The following is a 17,475-nucleotide window of genomic DNA, read 5'->3' on the forward strand; positions in this document are numbered from 1 at the left end:
CCAGTTGTGTAGCAAGTGGGGAACTGAGACAGCAATTGCCACATTGTCTTCTCTGTTGTCTTGATGGCAGGAGTCATTTTCCTATGCAGTAGGTTAAACTAACTCCTTCTTTGTTAGCAAGACAAGCTCAGACAGTTTGGCGCCAGGAAGGAGCTGTATCTTCAAGGGGCTCTGAATGGGTTACTTCTTCTGTGTGCATTTTGCTGCTGTTTTTGTTGCTTTGTCGATTCTCGTTGCAAGTGCTAATCAGGACTGTCATGCATATCGTAACTGAATATAGCCTGGGTAAGATTAGCTGGAGTCTTTGTCCACTTGTTTATCTCCAAACAAGGCAGTGATGCTCTCTGGAGGTTTTAAGTCTTCTTGATGGCTCAAAGGTGGCAACACAACACCCTGGCTCTATTTATGATAATTACGCTTCCTAAAAATTTTCCACTGATGGTAGTAACATTAGGAATCCTGGTATAGAAGAGTCTTCTGCCTCTCTGACCCCTTCACTGAGCAGGGTTACATGGTGTTTTAAAACACTGGTGGCCCATCGACACCAGGGCTCTCAGTGTGGCTAACATCAGCAGAGCTGAAGCAATGGAAATATTTAGGAAGTATCCCTAATATAGGCAAGGTCTCTCCAAAAAGGCATCATAGAGCTATTTCCTAGATATACTTCACCTAGCTACCAATCGGCCATCCTGCCTTCAAAGACTTTCCAAGCTGCTCTGCCTAATATTTTTGGCACAGGCAGATTCATAACGTTAGCATCTTCTAGGAATGGAAGAGTAATAAATGTGTGGGTTTTGCACTTCAGTGAATGGCTACAGCAAAGGTTTTTTTGTGTTCATTGTAATACCCACATGCAATGATAGTGCAATTACAGGGGCCCCAGGATTTGGGGCCAGGACTGATAGCTACCACTACACAGTCAATGCACCTGGGTTTGGCTTGTAAATTCAAGCTCATCTAGGCAGCCTCTAACTCCACTGCATTCAATCCTCCTTCATTATCTCAGGTCCAGGGTGCTATTGCTGTTCATTTCAGTGCAGAGCAGAGATGGCACAGAATGTCCCCAAGGTGTTATTTGACTTCTCACCATGACAGTGTTTTGCATCCTTGCCATATGGTCACAGGTGCTTGTGCTGTTCCTTGAGAGAAGCTACATTTTGCCTTGAAAATAATCCCCTGCCTGGGCAGGAACTTGCCTTTGCCAGTGTCCCTAACCTCCATGGTATATCAGAAATGAGCCCACAAATCTAGAACACAACAAATCAGTGGGCTACCACATTGCTGTCTGGACCCACGTCACTTGTGGGAACTCCTACCTGTTTCCCAGCTTTTGGGTAGAGCAGAAATTGGCTGCAGTTTCTATTACCGTACATATGACCCTATGGGACTAACCCAATGCACCATGGCATATAGCTGTATGTGAGGATGGCACTGTCTCTATGCATCCTGGGTTATTACTGCTTTCACCCCTCTGGATTTTCTTAGTGGAGAATTTGACTGGAAGAAATATATAGGATTTGTATAAAACCCAGCCAAGAATTTCTCCTGTGCCTATAGTTCAGCACCTAAATAAAACACTCAGTGCTCAACTATATTCAGCGCTCAGCAATTCTTAGCCATCAGATAATCAAGTCCCTTATTTAGCGTCACAAGTGCAGGCTTTGAAGCCTGACATTAGGCATCCATTTTTAAATGCATCTGTCCCAGGGAACACATCCTTGTGTCCTGCAACACTATTTAAGCTTTGTCTGTCTATCTGTCTGTCTCTTTAGAATGACTCCTGGGGGAAGCAGTACTCATATGCACTGTTCAAGGCGATGAGTCACATGCTCTGCATTGGGTACGGGCAGCAGGCTCCTGTTGGTATGTCAGACGTGTGGCTTACTATGCTGAGCATGATCGTTGGTGCCACCTGCTATGCCATGTTCATCGGCCATGCCACAGCCCTCATCCAGTCTCTGGACTCCTCACGGCGGCAGTACCAGGAGAAGGTAAGGAACCTGCTTTGGAGCCAGCCCCCTGGGGTTGGTTTGCACATTGCCTTGAGGCTTAGAGGACTATAAGTCATCGGGGTGAGTGGGTACAGTGAGCAACTGGAGCTGAGGGGCCACCAGACAGCATAGGGATTATTCATGAGTGCTTGTTCATCCAAAGAAAACCCTAGCTGATTCCTGGGGGAAACTGGCATGACATCATTAAGGGGACTAACAATGAGGAGGCAAGTTACCATCCCTTTGCCTGTGTCAATAAGGAGATATGGTCTGTGCCAGAACCCACTTTTACCTCCTTAAGTCTTGTTTGAAAGCCCACTTAAATTTCCAGTGAGTGCTGCAGTCTTTTTAGGTAGTGCTTTCTTTCAAAGAAGCCATGCCAAGCCCTCTTGTGTTCACAGGCAGCCCTATGATAGCAAACCACCATGTGTCACCCACAGCTCCAGAGCGCCCAGCATCTGTGTACCTGCCAGATCAGCCACCTGGCACTGTAGTATCACAACATGGTGATGTTGCCATTGCAATACAGTGACATGTCACTGGCTCCTGTGCAAGGGGACAATCTCAAGGCAGTAAGCCTTGTGACATGGTCCCATGATGGGTTTAGTTTGCTTCATGGGGTAGAAATAGATGGGAGCTCTAACATAAGATGACCCAGCAAAAGCCGTATGTGATTATGGTCTGCTTGGAGAACTCCTGCGTGTCTGGAGCATATTGAATAGGGGAGTCTGGGTGCTTCCAGAAATATGCACAGTTGCATAGTGCTGGTCAGCAGCTTCTAAGTACCTCCAGACAAGGAGATACTGGCCAGGGCATAAAGGTACCCACAGAGCAGGAGACCGGTGCCTTCATGTTGTCTTGTGGTCAGAGAGCTAAGAGGGTAATCCTGGCTCTCGTACCAGTTGATGGGTTGATATCTGGCCAGTGTTTTTTTCAGCCTCCACCTGTAAAACAGGAAACTGTAGTTTATCTGAGAAAAGCATCATATACATCCACAAGTTTCATAGAGGCAAGCTTTAAAGAGATATTAGAAGCATGCTAGCAGGGAGGAATTGTGGAGTCTGGTCTAGAAATCTCTGGGCATTTGGGACCTCAAGGCACAAAGCTGAAGATGTGAAAGGTTGTAGAGGGAGTGGTAAACGGTGTAGCTTGTGGGGAGGGACCAAGCAGGGAGCAAAGGAAACAAGAATAGAAATAGATCAGACTTCGGTGGGCAGGACTTTCAAACTGAGGAAGTTTGAACTTGAGCTTGATCTGGAAGGAGACAGGGAGCTGAGACAAGGATTTAAGGTAACGCTGGGCATAATCACAGCATCAGAGCACACAGACAACTGCTGCTGGATTTTGGGTGGATTGGAAAAGCGGGTAGTGTGAGCATCAGGGACACAGTACGAGAAGCAATAGCCCTGGTGAAAAACAATCAGAGCTGCCTCTGCAAAGGGTTTATACAAATGTGTTTTAAGTAGCGTGTAAGTCCAGGACCCATGTTCAAATTCAGTGCTTAGTCTGGGATGACACCTGAAGGGTTGGACTGTAGGGCTCTAAAGACAAGAGCAGATGTTGGCTGTTGGGGTTTAATTCCAGATCATCTTTGCAGCCCTGAGCTGTTGAGGCTAAACTGGCTTTAAGCCAGTGTGGCTGAACATGATTGGAGGTGTCAAGAATTTAAAGCAGGGCTCCCATATAGAAAGTGCAGCAAACGAGGCAGTTCAACCTTCATGGATCCAAACACGCACATATGGCATAGTGAAAGATGGGTTTCCTGTGAATTGGACTCACTTGTCCAGTAGTCTCCCAAGAACAAAATCGCAGGGAGTCAATTACATTCAATTTTCTGTTGCAAAAGATGGCCTAAAACAAATACATATTTACTTTCGGCCTTTCTAGAACTGGAATAGCCCTGAATTAAATGACACTGCTTCAAGATTTGCAGTTTCGCAAGTCAATTTAGCACTCTGTCCTCCTGAGACAGTGTGTCTGTTGGAGCATATTATAAGCAAAGGACCTCAACAGGTTTGCAGAATTGATTTGAAGAAACAAGTGGCAGTTTGGAGGCTTGGCCTCAGTCCACCTCTGATTGGGAAGTGGGTCTGCACCTGTCACCATCCTGGATTTGTTCAGGCAGTACTCCATGAATCCTGCTTCAACTGACAGCTTCATAGTAGGCTAGTGGCTGGGTGTGGGGATAAGGATGATCTTAGGAGAAGGAAGTCTTGGGAACTTTTGGTGTGACCTTTGCTTTGAAGACAACTTGAACACACCTTCCTTCAGCTTCAGATTTGAATTTATAAAAGAATTTCATGCCAGTTCATAGTTTTGCCAAGCCAGCTTGATCCTCCATTGCAGAGACTCACTGCACAAACAGGGCTTTGAAGGACCTTGATGATAGAAGTCAGGGCAAATCTTTGCTGTCTCTGTGGGAGTAAAACATGCACAATTTGACCCAGTTTTTGGTGAGACTTGGTGAATGTTTGCCCACTCAAAGTTCTGTCTGTAATTCTTCTCTCATAGTCCTCTTCCCTGCAAATATCTGGGTGCACGCACAGCAACAGACTGCTCCTTCCCATACTCTTGGGACACAAGGCAGCATCATTAGCTTAATGGTAAGAATAGGGATCTGAAATGATTTCCCTGAGGTCACATAGGGAACCAGTGGCAGGACCCAAACCTAACCTCAAGACCACCTTTGCTCTTGAGAGTGTTTCCTGACTTTCTCCTTCCCTATGACCATGAGTCCAGCCTGCAAGGATACCAGATGTGCTGTTTGCCTGGTTATGATGTTACCCAAGTGTCTACAAGTAATTGCTGCACACAGGGTAGGACAGAGACAATGTTTCCCCCCTCTGAGAGAAGTTAGGCATGTGAGCTGCATTCAGGCTTGGGGCCAGTTCTCCAAGGTACTGAGCCCTCCCTGTGAGGGTTAAGTGGCTTCACTGCCCATTTTCTTCACTGGGAGCTGAGGGCATTCAGCATCTCACAGGATAGGGCCTTGGATGAGGGATGTTGGTTGTTTCCTGCCCTGCCTAGGGACAGTACTTCTTGAAAGGGGCATTGATAGGGAATGGTAGAAAATGACTGCTGCTAGCTGAGGGAACCAGCTGATTGTGTAAATGTATGGTGTAAATGGTGCGCATTCCCTCCATCCCCTCCCCTCCCCCAAGTCATCCTGTCCCCTTCCAGCACTGGAGCAGATGCTGCAGAGCTTTCCCCTTGCTGAATCAGGCCCTTAGGCTATATTTATTAGGGCTGTGCGAAACACCATCATTTCGTTTCAACATCCGTTTCACCGTTTCAAAGGCACAGTGTTTCGTTTCGTTTCGTTGTTTGGTTTCATTTCTGAGCACTGTCTTGTTTCGTTTCATCGAAACTGTTTCACTGTTTTGCACTCGTTTCGATGCTTTGCCCATAGGCTACAATAGGGAATCATGAAAATGCCTAAAACGTTAACATTTGTTGCCTGATTCAGATGCAAATTCCAGGGATGGTAGCCCCTTCTGAGGGCATGAAGCCTGTCAAGTTTCAAGGAGATAGGTGCACAGGTTTCTCAGAAACTGCACCTCATAGTCTTGAAAGCAAAATTCGTGACACTTGCCGACAGTGGCAGCCTCCTGTCATCTGTCGCAGATCCAGGGACTCGCACCCCCAGGAGGGCTGCGGGGCTGTGCCAGACTCCTCCCGCGGGTGCGGGCCCCTGATCTGCACCGGATGACAGGTGGCTGAAAACATTTCGAGTGCCCTCATTTTTTTTCAAAGCTGTTTCGATGCTTTTTGTTTCGTTTTGATTTTGCTGTTTCGAGCTCAAAATGCACCAAAACAGGTTCGAAATGAAATACTTGGTGCTGTTTCACACAGCCCTAGTATTTATCCTGTGAACCCCCATCCCAACTTACCTCTCACCCTACTCCCTTCTCTAGGCTCTGTCCAGCTTTGCTTGTCCCTTGTAGGCTCCCAGAACAGCCCTGCACTCGGGTGCAGAAGGGCAGTGACAAGGAGCTGTCAGCAGAAACCGTCTCAATGACAAAGCAGCCACTGCTAATCTCCAGCTCCTTTGGTTCCCCTGCTCTGTGTACCAAGCTACTATATTGATTTCTCTCATCGTCCTACAGTTCAACTGGATTAATATTAATGTAAAGTCATTATTTCCCTGCCTTCACCCCCCTCCCCACAAGACTCTGTAACCTTGAACCAGCTGGGAGAGCTGAACAAGCCACTTACTTTTAAGGACCCACTGCATCCCACTGCGTGGAACGGAGCAGAGAGGGCTGCACTCCCTGGCCGCCTCTCCCACTCCAGCAGGACTCAAGGAAGTGATGAGAATGACAGGTTTGCTGCAGGGAGCCTTGTTTCTCCTGTGGTGTCTTCTGAGAGGCATCTAGTTAAGTGAGTGACAAGCTAGGGCTTGCAGCACTCTGCAGTACAGAGTCCAGCATAGCTGCAGAATCTCTTTCCCAACCCCACCCTCCTTCTCTTAGGTAGAGGTCTTTCTGGTTTCTACACGTTCTCTTCCTAAACCCTCTTCTTTTCACATTCATTCTTCTGTCCTCATGGCCATTCTGGGTCCATACTACTTCCTTTTAAGTCTGTGAAAGCATATTTACATTGGGTAAAGATTTGCATGCAGCCAGAGACTAAGTTGATGCAATGTTAAAGGAGCATCTGTGATCTCCTCTGTCAGTTTTCATGTGCCACCACAAGCTGCTGCTGCTTTGGGAATTTGTGGAGGAGGCATTAAAAAAAGAGCGAGGCATTGAAACTGTGCCATTGCAGAAGGACTTGAGGTCAGACCCCAGCACAGTCAAAGCTGGGAGTTCCTGCGTAGCTCTCCAGACTGTGTCCCTGGGAACCAGATCTCCTTCCGGGCTTTTTCTTGTGTCCTCAACCACCCTGAAATGTGTCATTTGGGAAATGACACCCTGGGTTTGAAATGACTGCCAAACATTTGATGTAAAAATACAATGTTAAAACAAAATGTTTCGGCTTTTTCAGAATTTTTTTCTAGCTGAAACTGTTTGGGTTGAATTTTTTTTCTAGCTGAACTGTGTTTGGCCAATGGTTCTGATCCCTCCCAAACTTCATTTCTTGATGAATTTACTATTTCCTCAAAAAACAATCCCACCTAGGTCTGGTGATATGGTGCCTCAGAAAGTGGGTCTCAGATGTCCAGCCTGGAGAGCAACAGCTATTTATAAAAGGAAGTTCATGGAGAGCCTGAGTGTGCAACAGGTGTTCAAGTGTGGATGGGTCCATCTTAGTGACTTCAGTGTGTCTGTGGGTGCTTACAAGATTATTTGAGAGCATTGGACCACATGGATGTATGTGGAATTCAGGGTTTGCATGAACCTGGAAAGTGGGGAACTAGTTGTATATGCAACAGGTACTCAGCCAATCTCTGGAAACCCCTGCAGACCATATCACTGGTAATCTGTGGTATAACTCCTCCATTGTTAATGAATTTAAACCAGGGATTAATTTTGTCTGAGGCATTATGCTTAAAGCTCACCTGACATTTCTTGTTCCCAGGAGGCAGTCTGTCACTTCTGTCCCTGTAACCATCTATCCTGAACAGAATGCATGTATGCATGTGTGTGGACATGTGTGGTGTATGCTTGTTGCACATATGTGAGCTCTGTGCATTTGCACGGAGAGCAAAATGCCCTTGTCATTAGCAATTCACTCCTTCCCAGTGAGAGGATGTCAAACTTCATTATCAGTTTTCAAATCCATTTTTGCACCTGAGTGGTAAAAGAAAAAATGATAATGCAGAGAGCTGAGTCGCCCTGCTGAGCTGTGACCCCGGTGCGAACCAGCAGAGTCCGCTCGGCAGGCACTGATTGGAATCGCGCAGGCTCTTTCTTCCCTACCCCCGCCCGCCTGTTCCTGCAGTCAGCTTTCTGCCTTACGGCTCTCCTGTTCATGCACAAAGAGGAGCCGTGGCATTCCCTGAACCCACCGCTCCTTTCAACATGCGTGGGATGAATTTCCAGTGTGGGGTGCAGGGGGGGATCAAATACAACAGGGTTTTCCAGCTGGCAGCCCACAGGCTGCATGTGGCCCATGAGGGGTTAAATTGCAGCCTCTGGGTTTCCACATTGCTCCTGCATTGCTCCATCTGCAGCTAGAGTCTCCAGGCCCCCTCTCCCTCCAGCTTTCCCTTCTCTGCTCCATGGGGGTAGAGCAGTGCAGTGCAGCTCATAGTGCTGGCGCATGAAGTGTGTGGCTCCGGGGGCCCATGGGTCCTGCTAAAGCGAGCTGCAGGACATGTGGCCCCCAGCTCCTTAGAAGTTGGACAGCCCTGAAGTACAATATGGGGGGGGGGGTCTTCAGAGAAGCCTAAGAGTTGGGTTCCTTGTAGGTCCACACTCCAGTGTGTATTGAATATGGCTTTGGTGACAACACTGCGGGTTCCTCTGCACCGCACTCCTGATTCAGGCAGGGACCGGCCTACTGGTGTTCTGATCAGGCAGGGAGATGCACATCATGACAAATGAGCTACTTAAAAGAGGTTTTCCCTTTGGTCACCTTCAGGGATGCCTAGTGGCATTTTGTAGGCATCTTTAATGCACCATCCTGGCAGGGGGTACTGGGGCAAGCCCCTGTATGATCAGGGCAAGTTCCACCTTTCCTCTCCGCTGTGTTATGCACATTGGATTGGCCACTAAGAGAGATGGGGTGAAATCCTGGTATCAGTGAAGGAAATGGCTATTGACTTAGGCTGGGTAAAGCCATGGTCCATTGTGCATCCAATTTCAGACTTATGTCTGTGTGTTAATGGTAACCACCACCCCCCCACCATATCGGACAACAGGTTTCTGTGGCTTGTAATCAGTTAATAAAGAAGATGTGAGGAAGTAAACAGCTTGTAATTGACCCCATTCAGCCTGTTAGCACCTCCTTGTCACAGCCCAGCAATGGGATTGTCTGACACATTATCCTTGCCTGAATAGGGACTGATTAACAACTTGGGGAGGCAGCAAGTGCAGCTCATGGATTGGGTTTGGACCCTGTGTAATGGGAGCTGCATGTAGAGTGAAAGAACACTCCTAGTTTTATCAGCCAGTACCTGGGGTGTTTATAACAGAGCAGGAAATACGGGGTCTCAGTCTAGTCTGACATCTGTTTGTATCTGTACCTCGGAGGTAACTCCACTGAAGTCAGCGGGGTGAGGGCAGAGCACACCCCGAGTGATCTAAATATTCTACCCTGTGATCCCCCGATCTTCAAAGCCCATCTGATATAGTACACAATTAGGGACAGGACTGAGCTGCCCGAATGTGACCCAAGTCTGATCCTGGGTTTAGACGGGTTCAGTGTTGTTTTGCAGATTGTGGATCGTGTCTAGGGACAGATCTCAATCACTTCCACAGCTGAGAGCAGATGGATTTGGGATGTAGGCTTAGCCCTGTCATTAATAAGAAATCAAAGTAGCATTGATGGAGTCTCCTGGGTGTTGCTGGGGAAAAGTCAAACCAAATGGACACAAAGGCCCTGCCCCTGCAAACGCTTACACACATGCTTAAATATACACATGAGTGGTCCAGTTTGAAGTCAGTGGGACTGTGCATACCTGCGTACATAGTTTAGCAGGTACATACATGCCAGTAGGATCATATCTAATTGTGAGAGCTGGCATTAATTTCAGGCCCAACTAGACTTCAGGACTGGAGGAGAAAAGAGCAGAATAAGCCCTGACACTGACATTAAAGACACTTTTGACACGGCCTTCTGCAAAGTGATACCAGCTTGGTTGCCAGCTTGAAGGATTTTTCACAACTTTTTTTCCCTTAAAATCCTCTCACCAGAAATCACATAATTACAAATTAATTGGTTTTTCATTTTATTTTTTAAGTGAGGTTAGGCTCTCTTGGTTGTAGAGAAAATCCTGATGGTCTAAACCCTAAAGTTGCAAAAGCCATGAGGCAAATAAAAATAACTCTATAAAAATACTCTGTGATTTTAAAGCTTATTCCATGATTGTGTGTGAGGCGGGAGGGGGGTCCACCTCATGGCTTTGGGATGCACAAGTTGACCATGCAGCCCCTGCTCTTGCATCCTAGGCAGTACAACAAAGATGAAATATTCAGTCAAGATGTTCCATTTGGTGACTCAAGCTCCCACCTTATAGAGTGTAAATTCTCCTTACACAGCCGTGCTTCTGTGTGCCATGACTGCTTATCCAGGTTTTTAATCCAGCTTCAGAGAATGCTTGTCCTAGAAAATATCCAAAATATCCTCAGAGCACTGTACTGGTGCACTCACTTTTGTTTTCCCTTCTTTTTTTTTTTTTTTTTGCTGTACCAGATCCTCCTCCTCCTCTTCAAACCATTGCAACTCTATTGACTATCCTGGAGCCCATCCTGATCTGCACCAAAACCAGAATCAGGCCCACAATCCCTGCAGCACTTTTCTAGAAGTGCACAAGCAAAAATGCTCTAAACAAGAAAAACAAGATAAACCTTTGGCGGAAAGTCTGGGGGAGAGCCCTAACATATTCTGGCTTATTCTAAGAAGCCTTCATTATAATGTGTGTGTGTTAATTAAATGAACTGAGAAAGTAGAAATCAAAGTTTCTTTGAAGATCCAAAGAGTGATCTCTGCAGATTAAATGAGAGTTTAGAGAGTGAGGAAGGCCAGAAGTGGGAGGGAAACAGTTCATTTAACATCACTCTTTCTTTTGTGATTCAGAGGCAGCACAGGTAAATGTGTCCAGGCCTCCAGAGCCGGTGATTTTACAGCTGTCCCACAGCGCCATGATAAAGAGTGAAGGTGTAAGCTAGTCTAAAAAGTGTCTGGAAGTTTAGGGCTTGAGTGAGCTGTGTGTGATGCTTTGGGTGTGGTTGAGGCTGGGTAAAAGAACTGGTGAAAGTAACCATCACTTGGAGAAAATTATTCCAAATTACATGGTTTATTTCTGGCAGACAAGGTTCCTTGGGTGAATTTGATATGTTTTATTAGACCAACCCAAATAGCTGGAGAACAGTTATTAAGCAAGCTTTCAGGTTCAAAAACCCTTCGTCAGGCTAAGGAAGTTTCAGCAGTTGGGGTGTGCTCTTCCTGGATGGAATGGAAAGTAAAACTTCCTTAGCCTGACGAGGGGTTTTTGAACCCAAAAGCTTGCTTAATAACTATTCTCCAACTATTTGGGTTGGTCTAATAAAAGATATCAAATTCATCCAAGGAACCTTGTCTGCCTATGTCCTTAGACCAACACGGCTACAACCTAAACCCCTGCAACATGGTTTATTTCTAACACGAGCGTCTTCTTCAAGGATCTGCTGGGAAAAGCAGATTTAAGGACAATGAATGAAGGCTCAGTGTGCCTGATTGTCTTCAGAGAGATTTAAATAATCCCTAAGTGAGCCTTTTGGGTTGAACTTGGGATAACTGCACATTCCACTGAGCATCAGGCACATTCAGGAAAAGGAGACAAGTGGAAGAATCAAGCCGAGGCAAGTACAAGAGACAGGCAGCAAATTGGACTGGTCAAAATCAGACCCAAGCCCAGGCCTCACTCAAGATTCAGACTGCGCTCCAGAGAAACTGCGTGTGCATCTGTGCATGCCTGTGTGCATGTGTGTGTGTGTCCCTTTATGAGATCCTCTTAGCCTTTCCTACCCAATCTTCAAGCAGTGAATTCTCATTTTTCCAATTGTCTTCATTTTTGTGGGTTCAGTCTCAGACCAAAAATGGAGATGCTGAAATGCAACAGGAAACACCCAGGCAGGTGATTATTACAGCCCAGCTGATGGCAAGAAACATCAGGAATCTCAAGATCTCAAGGGCAGATTAACAGGCCATAGTTTAAATAAGGATCTGTATTTGGAGATGCAAAAAGGGCTCGCTGAGCCTCTTTCACTAGTAGAACTCGAAGTGAGATGGCTCTGCAGGTCTTAAATGCCATATTGGATCTGGCTAGAAACGTTTATTCGGAATTGGTGCTGGCCTGACAGAAGAGCTGGGGATCCTTGAGCCATATGGATTGAGTTACAGAGGGGCCTGCTCGGCTTGATGGTTTTGGACATGCAGGACAGAGGAAGACCTAGTATGCACAGGCTTATAGAGGTCACATTCTGGGAAACTTTTGCTTAGGCACTGATGCCACTGAGATTATGCCAACAGAGAAAAACAGTTCAGTGTAGTTAGCAGAGTTTATCGCTGAAGCATACAAGATGCCTCTGATGCTTCCTTCAAATTGGGCCTGTTGTCCTATTTGCCCAACCCTAGTTACACTGCTGGTATGCAAGTGATATGAGTGTTCAGAGATGACAACAAGAAGCCAGACCCTCGACCATCATCATCCATGCTGCAGCTCAGCCTCTCTCTAGTGCTGCCTTCACACATCCTGCAGTGAGGCTGGGACTGGCTTTGCCCTATCTACATTTAGCTTCTCCATTGGTTTCAACAGAAAATGAGACTCTTTTTCGTGTTAGAGCATATTGCTAAGAGGACAGGTTGTACTCCTGGGTAGAGCTGGGAAAAGGCCTCTCCAATTCAGTGTTTATCTTTGCTGAGGCTGCAGTGAGTATTGGATAATAGCATTGCAAAAGCTTGGGTCTTTCTACACAGCTTGAGGGCAGTCAGTACCTAGCATCAGAGCAGCTGGTTCAGTGGTGCTGAACCAAATCTCTCAAGATCAGCAGCTGAGGGTGCTCCAAGGAACAGGGGTAGGCAGAGGCCAAAGATTTGGAAACCCGAGTTAGGAACTGGGTTATTGGTGGATCATTCATTACGTTCAACCCTTAGGGTGGTCTCAAACATGCACTATGAGTCAGAGAAGCCATTAGTAAGGGCATGGGCTTGATATCCTGAACACACCTACCCTATAACAGCAGAAATGTGTGATTTGCATGGTGCTGATACAAGGCTCTGAGATGTCCCAAAGATTTTCAGTGCTCTAATCTGATGACCGGCTTGTTTTTTCTTTTGTTTTGTTTTTATCCCAGTTTAAATTCCAATATGATTTTACTACATTACCTACGCTTTTCAGCAGGGGTGGCAACCTGCGGGAGGCATGCCACAAGTGACATGGGCAGCCTCTGAGTATGGCATCCAGCGCATCAGTGAGGGAACAGGCAGCATAGGAGCAGATAGGGAAGGGAACATAAAGGAGCAGCACATCTGTCAAGGAAAAGAGATCAGTGTGGCATACAAGGAGGGTGCAGGGCTAATTTGCAGCAGGCCTGCCAAAAAGGTTGGCTCCCACTGTTTCACAGTATCTGCATGCAGCCTAGAACCCAAATTTCCAATAGTATAAAGCAGTAGCCTTTGCCTCTATTTTAGCACCTTGTATCTTATGAACTACTAGCATCTTTCTTGACCAGGGTGGGGAAAGCAAGAGGGCAATCAGAATGACAGATTTGATGGCCTGAATGCTCATTACCTGCCAGAACAAAAACCAGTGGAGATAGTTTCAGGACCAGTAATGGTTCCCAAATCTGGGTTTGGAGCTTGATTCCTGCAATGCTTTTAATTTCCTCTTCAGCCCTGGCTGGATATCAGGATGTGACAGGTGCAGTGAGAACTAACTGTATCATGCAGTCCTGCATTCCTGTTAACTGGAAGGACCAGTCGGTCATTTATACCCCAGGAGCTTCACACACTGGTAGGATCCAGTCAGGCTGTCCTTGTACATTAGTGAATTAGTCTGTATGCCTGTTTCCCTGCCTTCTGGCTCATATTTTCTTTAGCCATTTTATACCGGAAGGATTTTGGTAGATCCTAATTTACAAGAGCAGCACACAAAGGCCTCTAGACCTTTGCTTCATTTCCCTAAGGCTGACCCCTTTTCATGCCTCTGGTCCCTTCACCTGGCACTTGACTGTATAGGTCACCAATTACTGTTCAGTGTGTGAAGCTCTGCGTGTGGAGAGGCTTAGGCAGAGCTGATCTTTGGAGTCAGCCACAGTCCTTGAACCTCCTTAGGAGCTAGCAATAACAGATCAACACAGCAGAAGGGGAATGGGGCCTCTGCTACATACTTGCTCTGAACTACCTTCTCTAGTCTTTATCCAAGCCATGTGGGAACACTGCAAAGGCAGGGACAGTGCAAGGCAGTGTCATCAGCGACATGGAAGATGGCATAAAGTGCACCCTCATCAGGTTTGCAGATGACACCAAGCTGAGCAGAGTACTAGATGCACTGGAGGGTAGGGCTAGGATTCAGAGGGACCTAGAGGCATTGGAGGATTGGGCCAAAAGGAACCTCATGAGGTTCAACAAGGACAAGTGCAAAGTCCTGCACTTAGGAGGGATCAATCCCATGCACCAGTGCAGGCTGGGGGCTGACTGGATGGACAGCAGCTCTGTAGAGAAGGACCCAGGGGTTACGGTGGACAATAAACTGAATATGAGCCAATAGTGTGCCCTTGTTGCCAAGAAGGCTAATGGCATTCTGGGCTGCATTGGTAGGAGTGTAGACAATAGGTCAAGGGAAGTGATTATTCCCCCCTATTCAGCACTGGTAAGGCCACATATAAAGCACTGTGTTCAGTTTTGGGCCCTCCAATATAGAAAGGATGTGGACAAATTGGAGAAAGTCCAGCGGAGGGCAACAAAAATGGTGAGGGGGCTGGGGGCATGACTTATGAGGAAAGACTGAGGGAACTGGGCTTATTTAGTCTAGAAGACTGAGAGGGATTTAATAGCAGCTTTCAACTACCTGAAGGGGTGTTCAAAAGAGGATGGAGCCGGACTGTTCTCACTGGTGACAGATGACAGAACAAGGAGCAATGGTCTCAAGTTGCAGGAAGGGAAGTTGAGGTTAGAGATGAGAAAAATCGCTCTCACTAGGAGGACAGTAAAACACTGGAACAGGTTACCCAGAGAGGTGGTGGAAGCCCCATCCTTGAAAGTTTTCAAAACCTAGCTAGATAAAGCCTTGGCTGGGATGATCTAGTTGGGGTTGGTCCAGCTTTGAGTAGGGGCTTGGACTAGATGTCGCCTCCTGAGATCCCTCCCAACACTCATCTTCTATGATTCTGTGAAATAACCAAAATGCCACCTGGTACCCACAGGGTAGACAGAGCACACAAGAGTCCTACTGAACAAGAAAGACATGCCTAGACTCACAACCTTCCTGGTTTAGGTTGGAGTCCAGGACATTGTAGATCGAGACAAACAGTTTTGCTGAAACCAGAAGATGTTTGCCCCAAGATAATTTTATGAATATTGTGTCCTTTTGAAGTAACAGTGTTCACAATGCTATGGTATTAGAGGAAATACGGTCTTATTTAAAGCACTGGACTAGGAGTGATGTTAATCCTGGAGGATTTGGTGTGACTAGAGACTTGGAAAAGTATCAATCAGCACAGCTCTACTAGGGGAACTTGCAGAGGATACCAGATCCTGCTACAGATTCCTCTGTGTCCTTGGGCTAGTAGCTTAATCTCAGCATCTGGGTTCCACATTGGCAAAACAAGGATATTTTAGTAGCATTGACCCTTTTTCCTGGCCCTTAGTCTCATTGGTTGGGATGTAAATTCTTCAGGGAAGGGACTCATTCTCACAGGGTTTGTACAGCACCTAGCGCGTTCCTCCCCTGTTCCGAATCTTAGCTGGTGTCTCTAGGCACTATAGTTAATAATAATAATAATAATGGGAATGCTCATGACTGCTTCACCACCAGACTCCTTGTGGGAAGGTGATGACCTGTTTGACTTTGATCATTATATAGCAGTCATGAATATTTACAACCTGCTCCTCTGCTGTCATCTACAGACAAAAGGCTCTGGAAATGCCAAGAACCCCCCAGTGCTCCCTCAGCCACCTTGGCTATATATGGTGATTCCTTCCCCTTTTTGGGGTAGATAAAGTCGTTAACCTTAAAGGCCTAGCCAGCACAGACTGTACTTAGAGCTGAGTGGCATTGGTGTTTTCAGAGAAGGGTATATAATGAGCAGTAACCTGGTAATTAGGACCTTCAGAGCAAGTAGTATTGAAGGGGCATTCACACACACGTGCAGTCTCTCCCCATGGCCTGGGTGTTCATTCCTGTGGTTCATTACACAACCACATCCTTGAGGCAGCGTCATTTCTTCATTGTTTCTGTTCAGCACCAAGTGCTGCCCAGTTTCCATTAAAAAGTGCTTTTGTATCCCCCATGTGAGGTGACACCATACAAATGCAAATCAGCAGGCAAAAGTATGGCCAAATTAGACATGCGGGAGTCTGCAATGCCCTAGGGTGGCGAAGAGAGGCCAGTGCAATGTTGGGCTCTGCCAGCCACACCACACAAGTGGTGAAACTGAGGGTGGGTCCCTACTTGGGGCACAGGAGAGAGGGGCTGTGATGTGAGAGGAGGGTAGGGAATAAAGGATTTTGCATTTTGTCCAGGTAGCATATCTGAAGGCTGACTATGTCTGTCTATCTGGGATAGTAAGCACTTCAGGACAGGGACTGTATTCTGTTCCATATGTAGCGTGCCAAGTTCAGGGGTCCTATTCTCAGTTGGAGCTGTTATGTGCTAATGGAATAGAAATAAATACCTGTATTTTCTTGCTTATAGTGAGCACATTTTTTCCCAAAAGTCAGCTGCTGGAAATATGGGGTGTGCATCATAAGCAAGGAAATATGGTAATAGCCTTTCTGCACCTGTAAGCTTCTGCTGGGGGAAAGGAAAGTGCTCCATGGAGGGTGTACAGTGAGCAGACTGAGCTCCCTAGCTGCTGCTACTCAATTACTTACTGCTACTTACTGGTATTTTCAAGGAAAGATCTTTTTTTCATCATTATGCCTTTCAGAACCAAGGTGTGTGTCTTATTCAGGAGCAAGTAGTATATAGTATGCAAGAGAATATGGTAACAGTAGCCAGAAATCATGAGTTCTCCTGGACCAGACCTTTAGCTGGAGTGAATCAACAGCGCTGTTCCACTGACTACAGTGCAATCAGTGCCTGAGCACCTAGCACCTCGCATAATGGATTCCTTACCTTGGTTGGGGTCTACTGATGCTACTCTAATAGACATTTGTATCTGTATGGGTAAAGAGCCTAGGAGCCCTGCTCGAGGACCAGACCTCCACTTCACGTGGTGCTGTATAAACCTGGAATAAGAAAATGGTTCCTGCCCCAGAAAGGTGACAACCCAAGTATAAGACAAGAGACCACAGAATGATACAGACAGGTGAGAGAGCAGATGGGATCAGGGAGACAGCATTGATGGGTGTAATTGGGGTATCGTATTCTATGCTTGTGGTGTTTAGACTGGACACCACACAATTCAGTGTGTAATAGAGCAGTTCTGGTAGGAGGGATGTGGACCAGCTGACTTTGCCCATCTGTGAATGCAATGAGTCCATAATAGAAGATTGCCAATGAGCTGGGTGCAGATAAAAATGTGTGTAGGGGTACTGAGAGGAGAAAGTGAATGCACTCACTAGCCTTCTGCCCCTAGAGAGCTGGGTTCCTGCTTTATATCTGTTTCTGAATAATGAAGTTTAGTCCCTAATTCTAATTCTGAATCCAACACTAAGGTCACAGTAATTAGCAACT

The 17,475-nt window shown here is 46.4% G+C and overlaps 1 protein-coding gene across 1 annotated transcript in view; it reads left to right on the top strand.

Annotated features, from left to right (window-relative positions):
- The window catches only part of HCN4 (hyperpolarization activated cyclic nucleotide gated potassium channel 4), a 152,117-nt gene that overhangs the window by 98,027 nt on the left and 36,615 nt on the right, over nt 1-17,475 (top strand). The window contains exon 4 of the mRNA XM_014521142.2: nt 1,773-1,991. Within this exon, the coding sequence (XP_014376628.1) occupies nt 1,773-1,991 (219 nt within the window). The remainder of the gene's footprint in view (nt 1-1,772; nt 1,992-17,475) is intronic.

This window comes from Alligator sinensis, unplaced genomic scaffold (genome assembly GCF_000455745.1).
Source record: "Alligator sinensis unplaced genomic scaffold, ASM45574v1 scaffold492_1, whole genome shotgun sequence".
Classification (NCBI taxonomy): domain Eukaryota; kingdom Metazoa; phylum Chordata; order Crocodylia; family Alligatoridae; genus Alligator; species Alligator sinensis.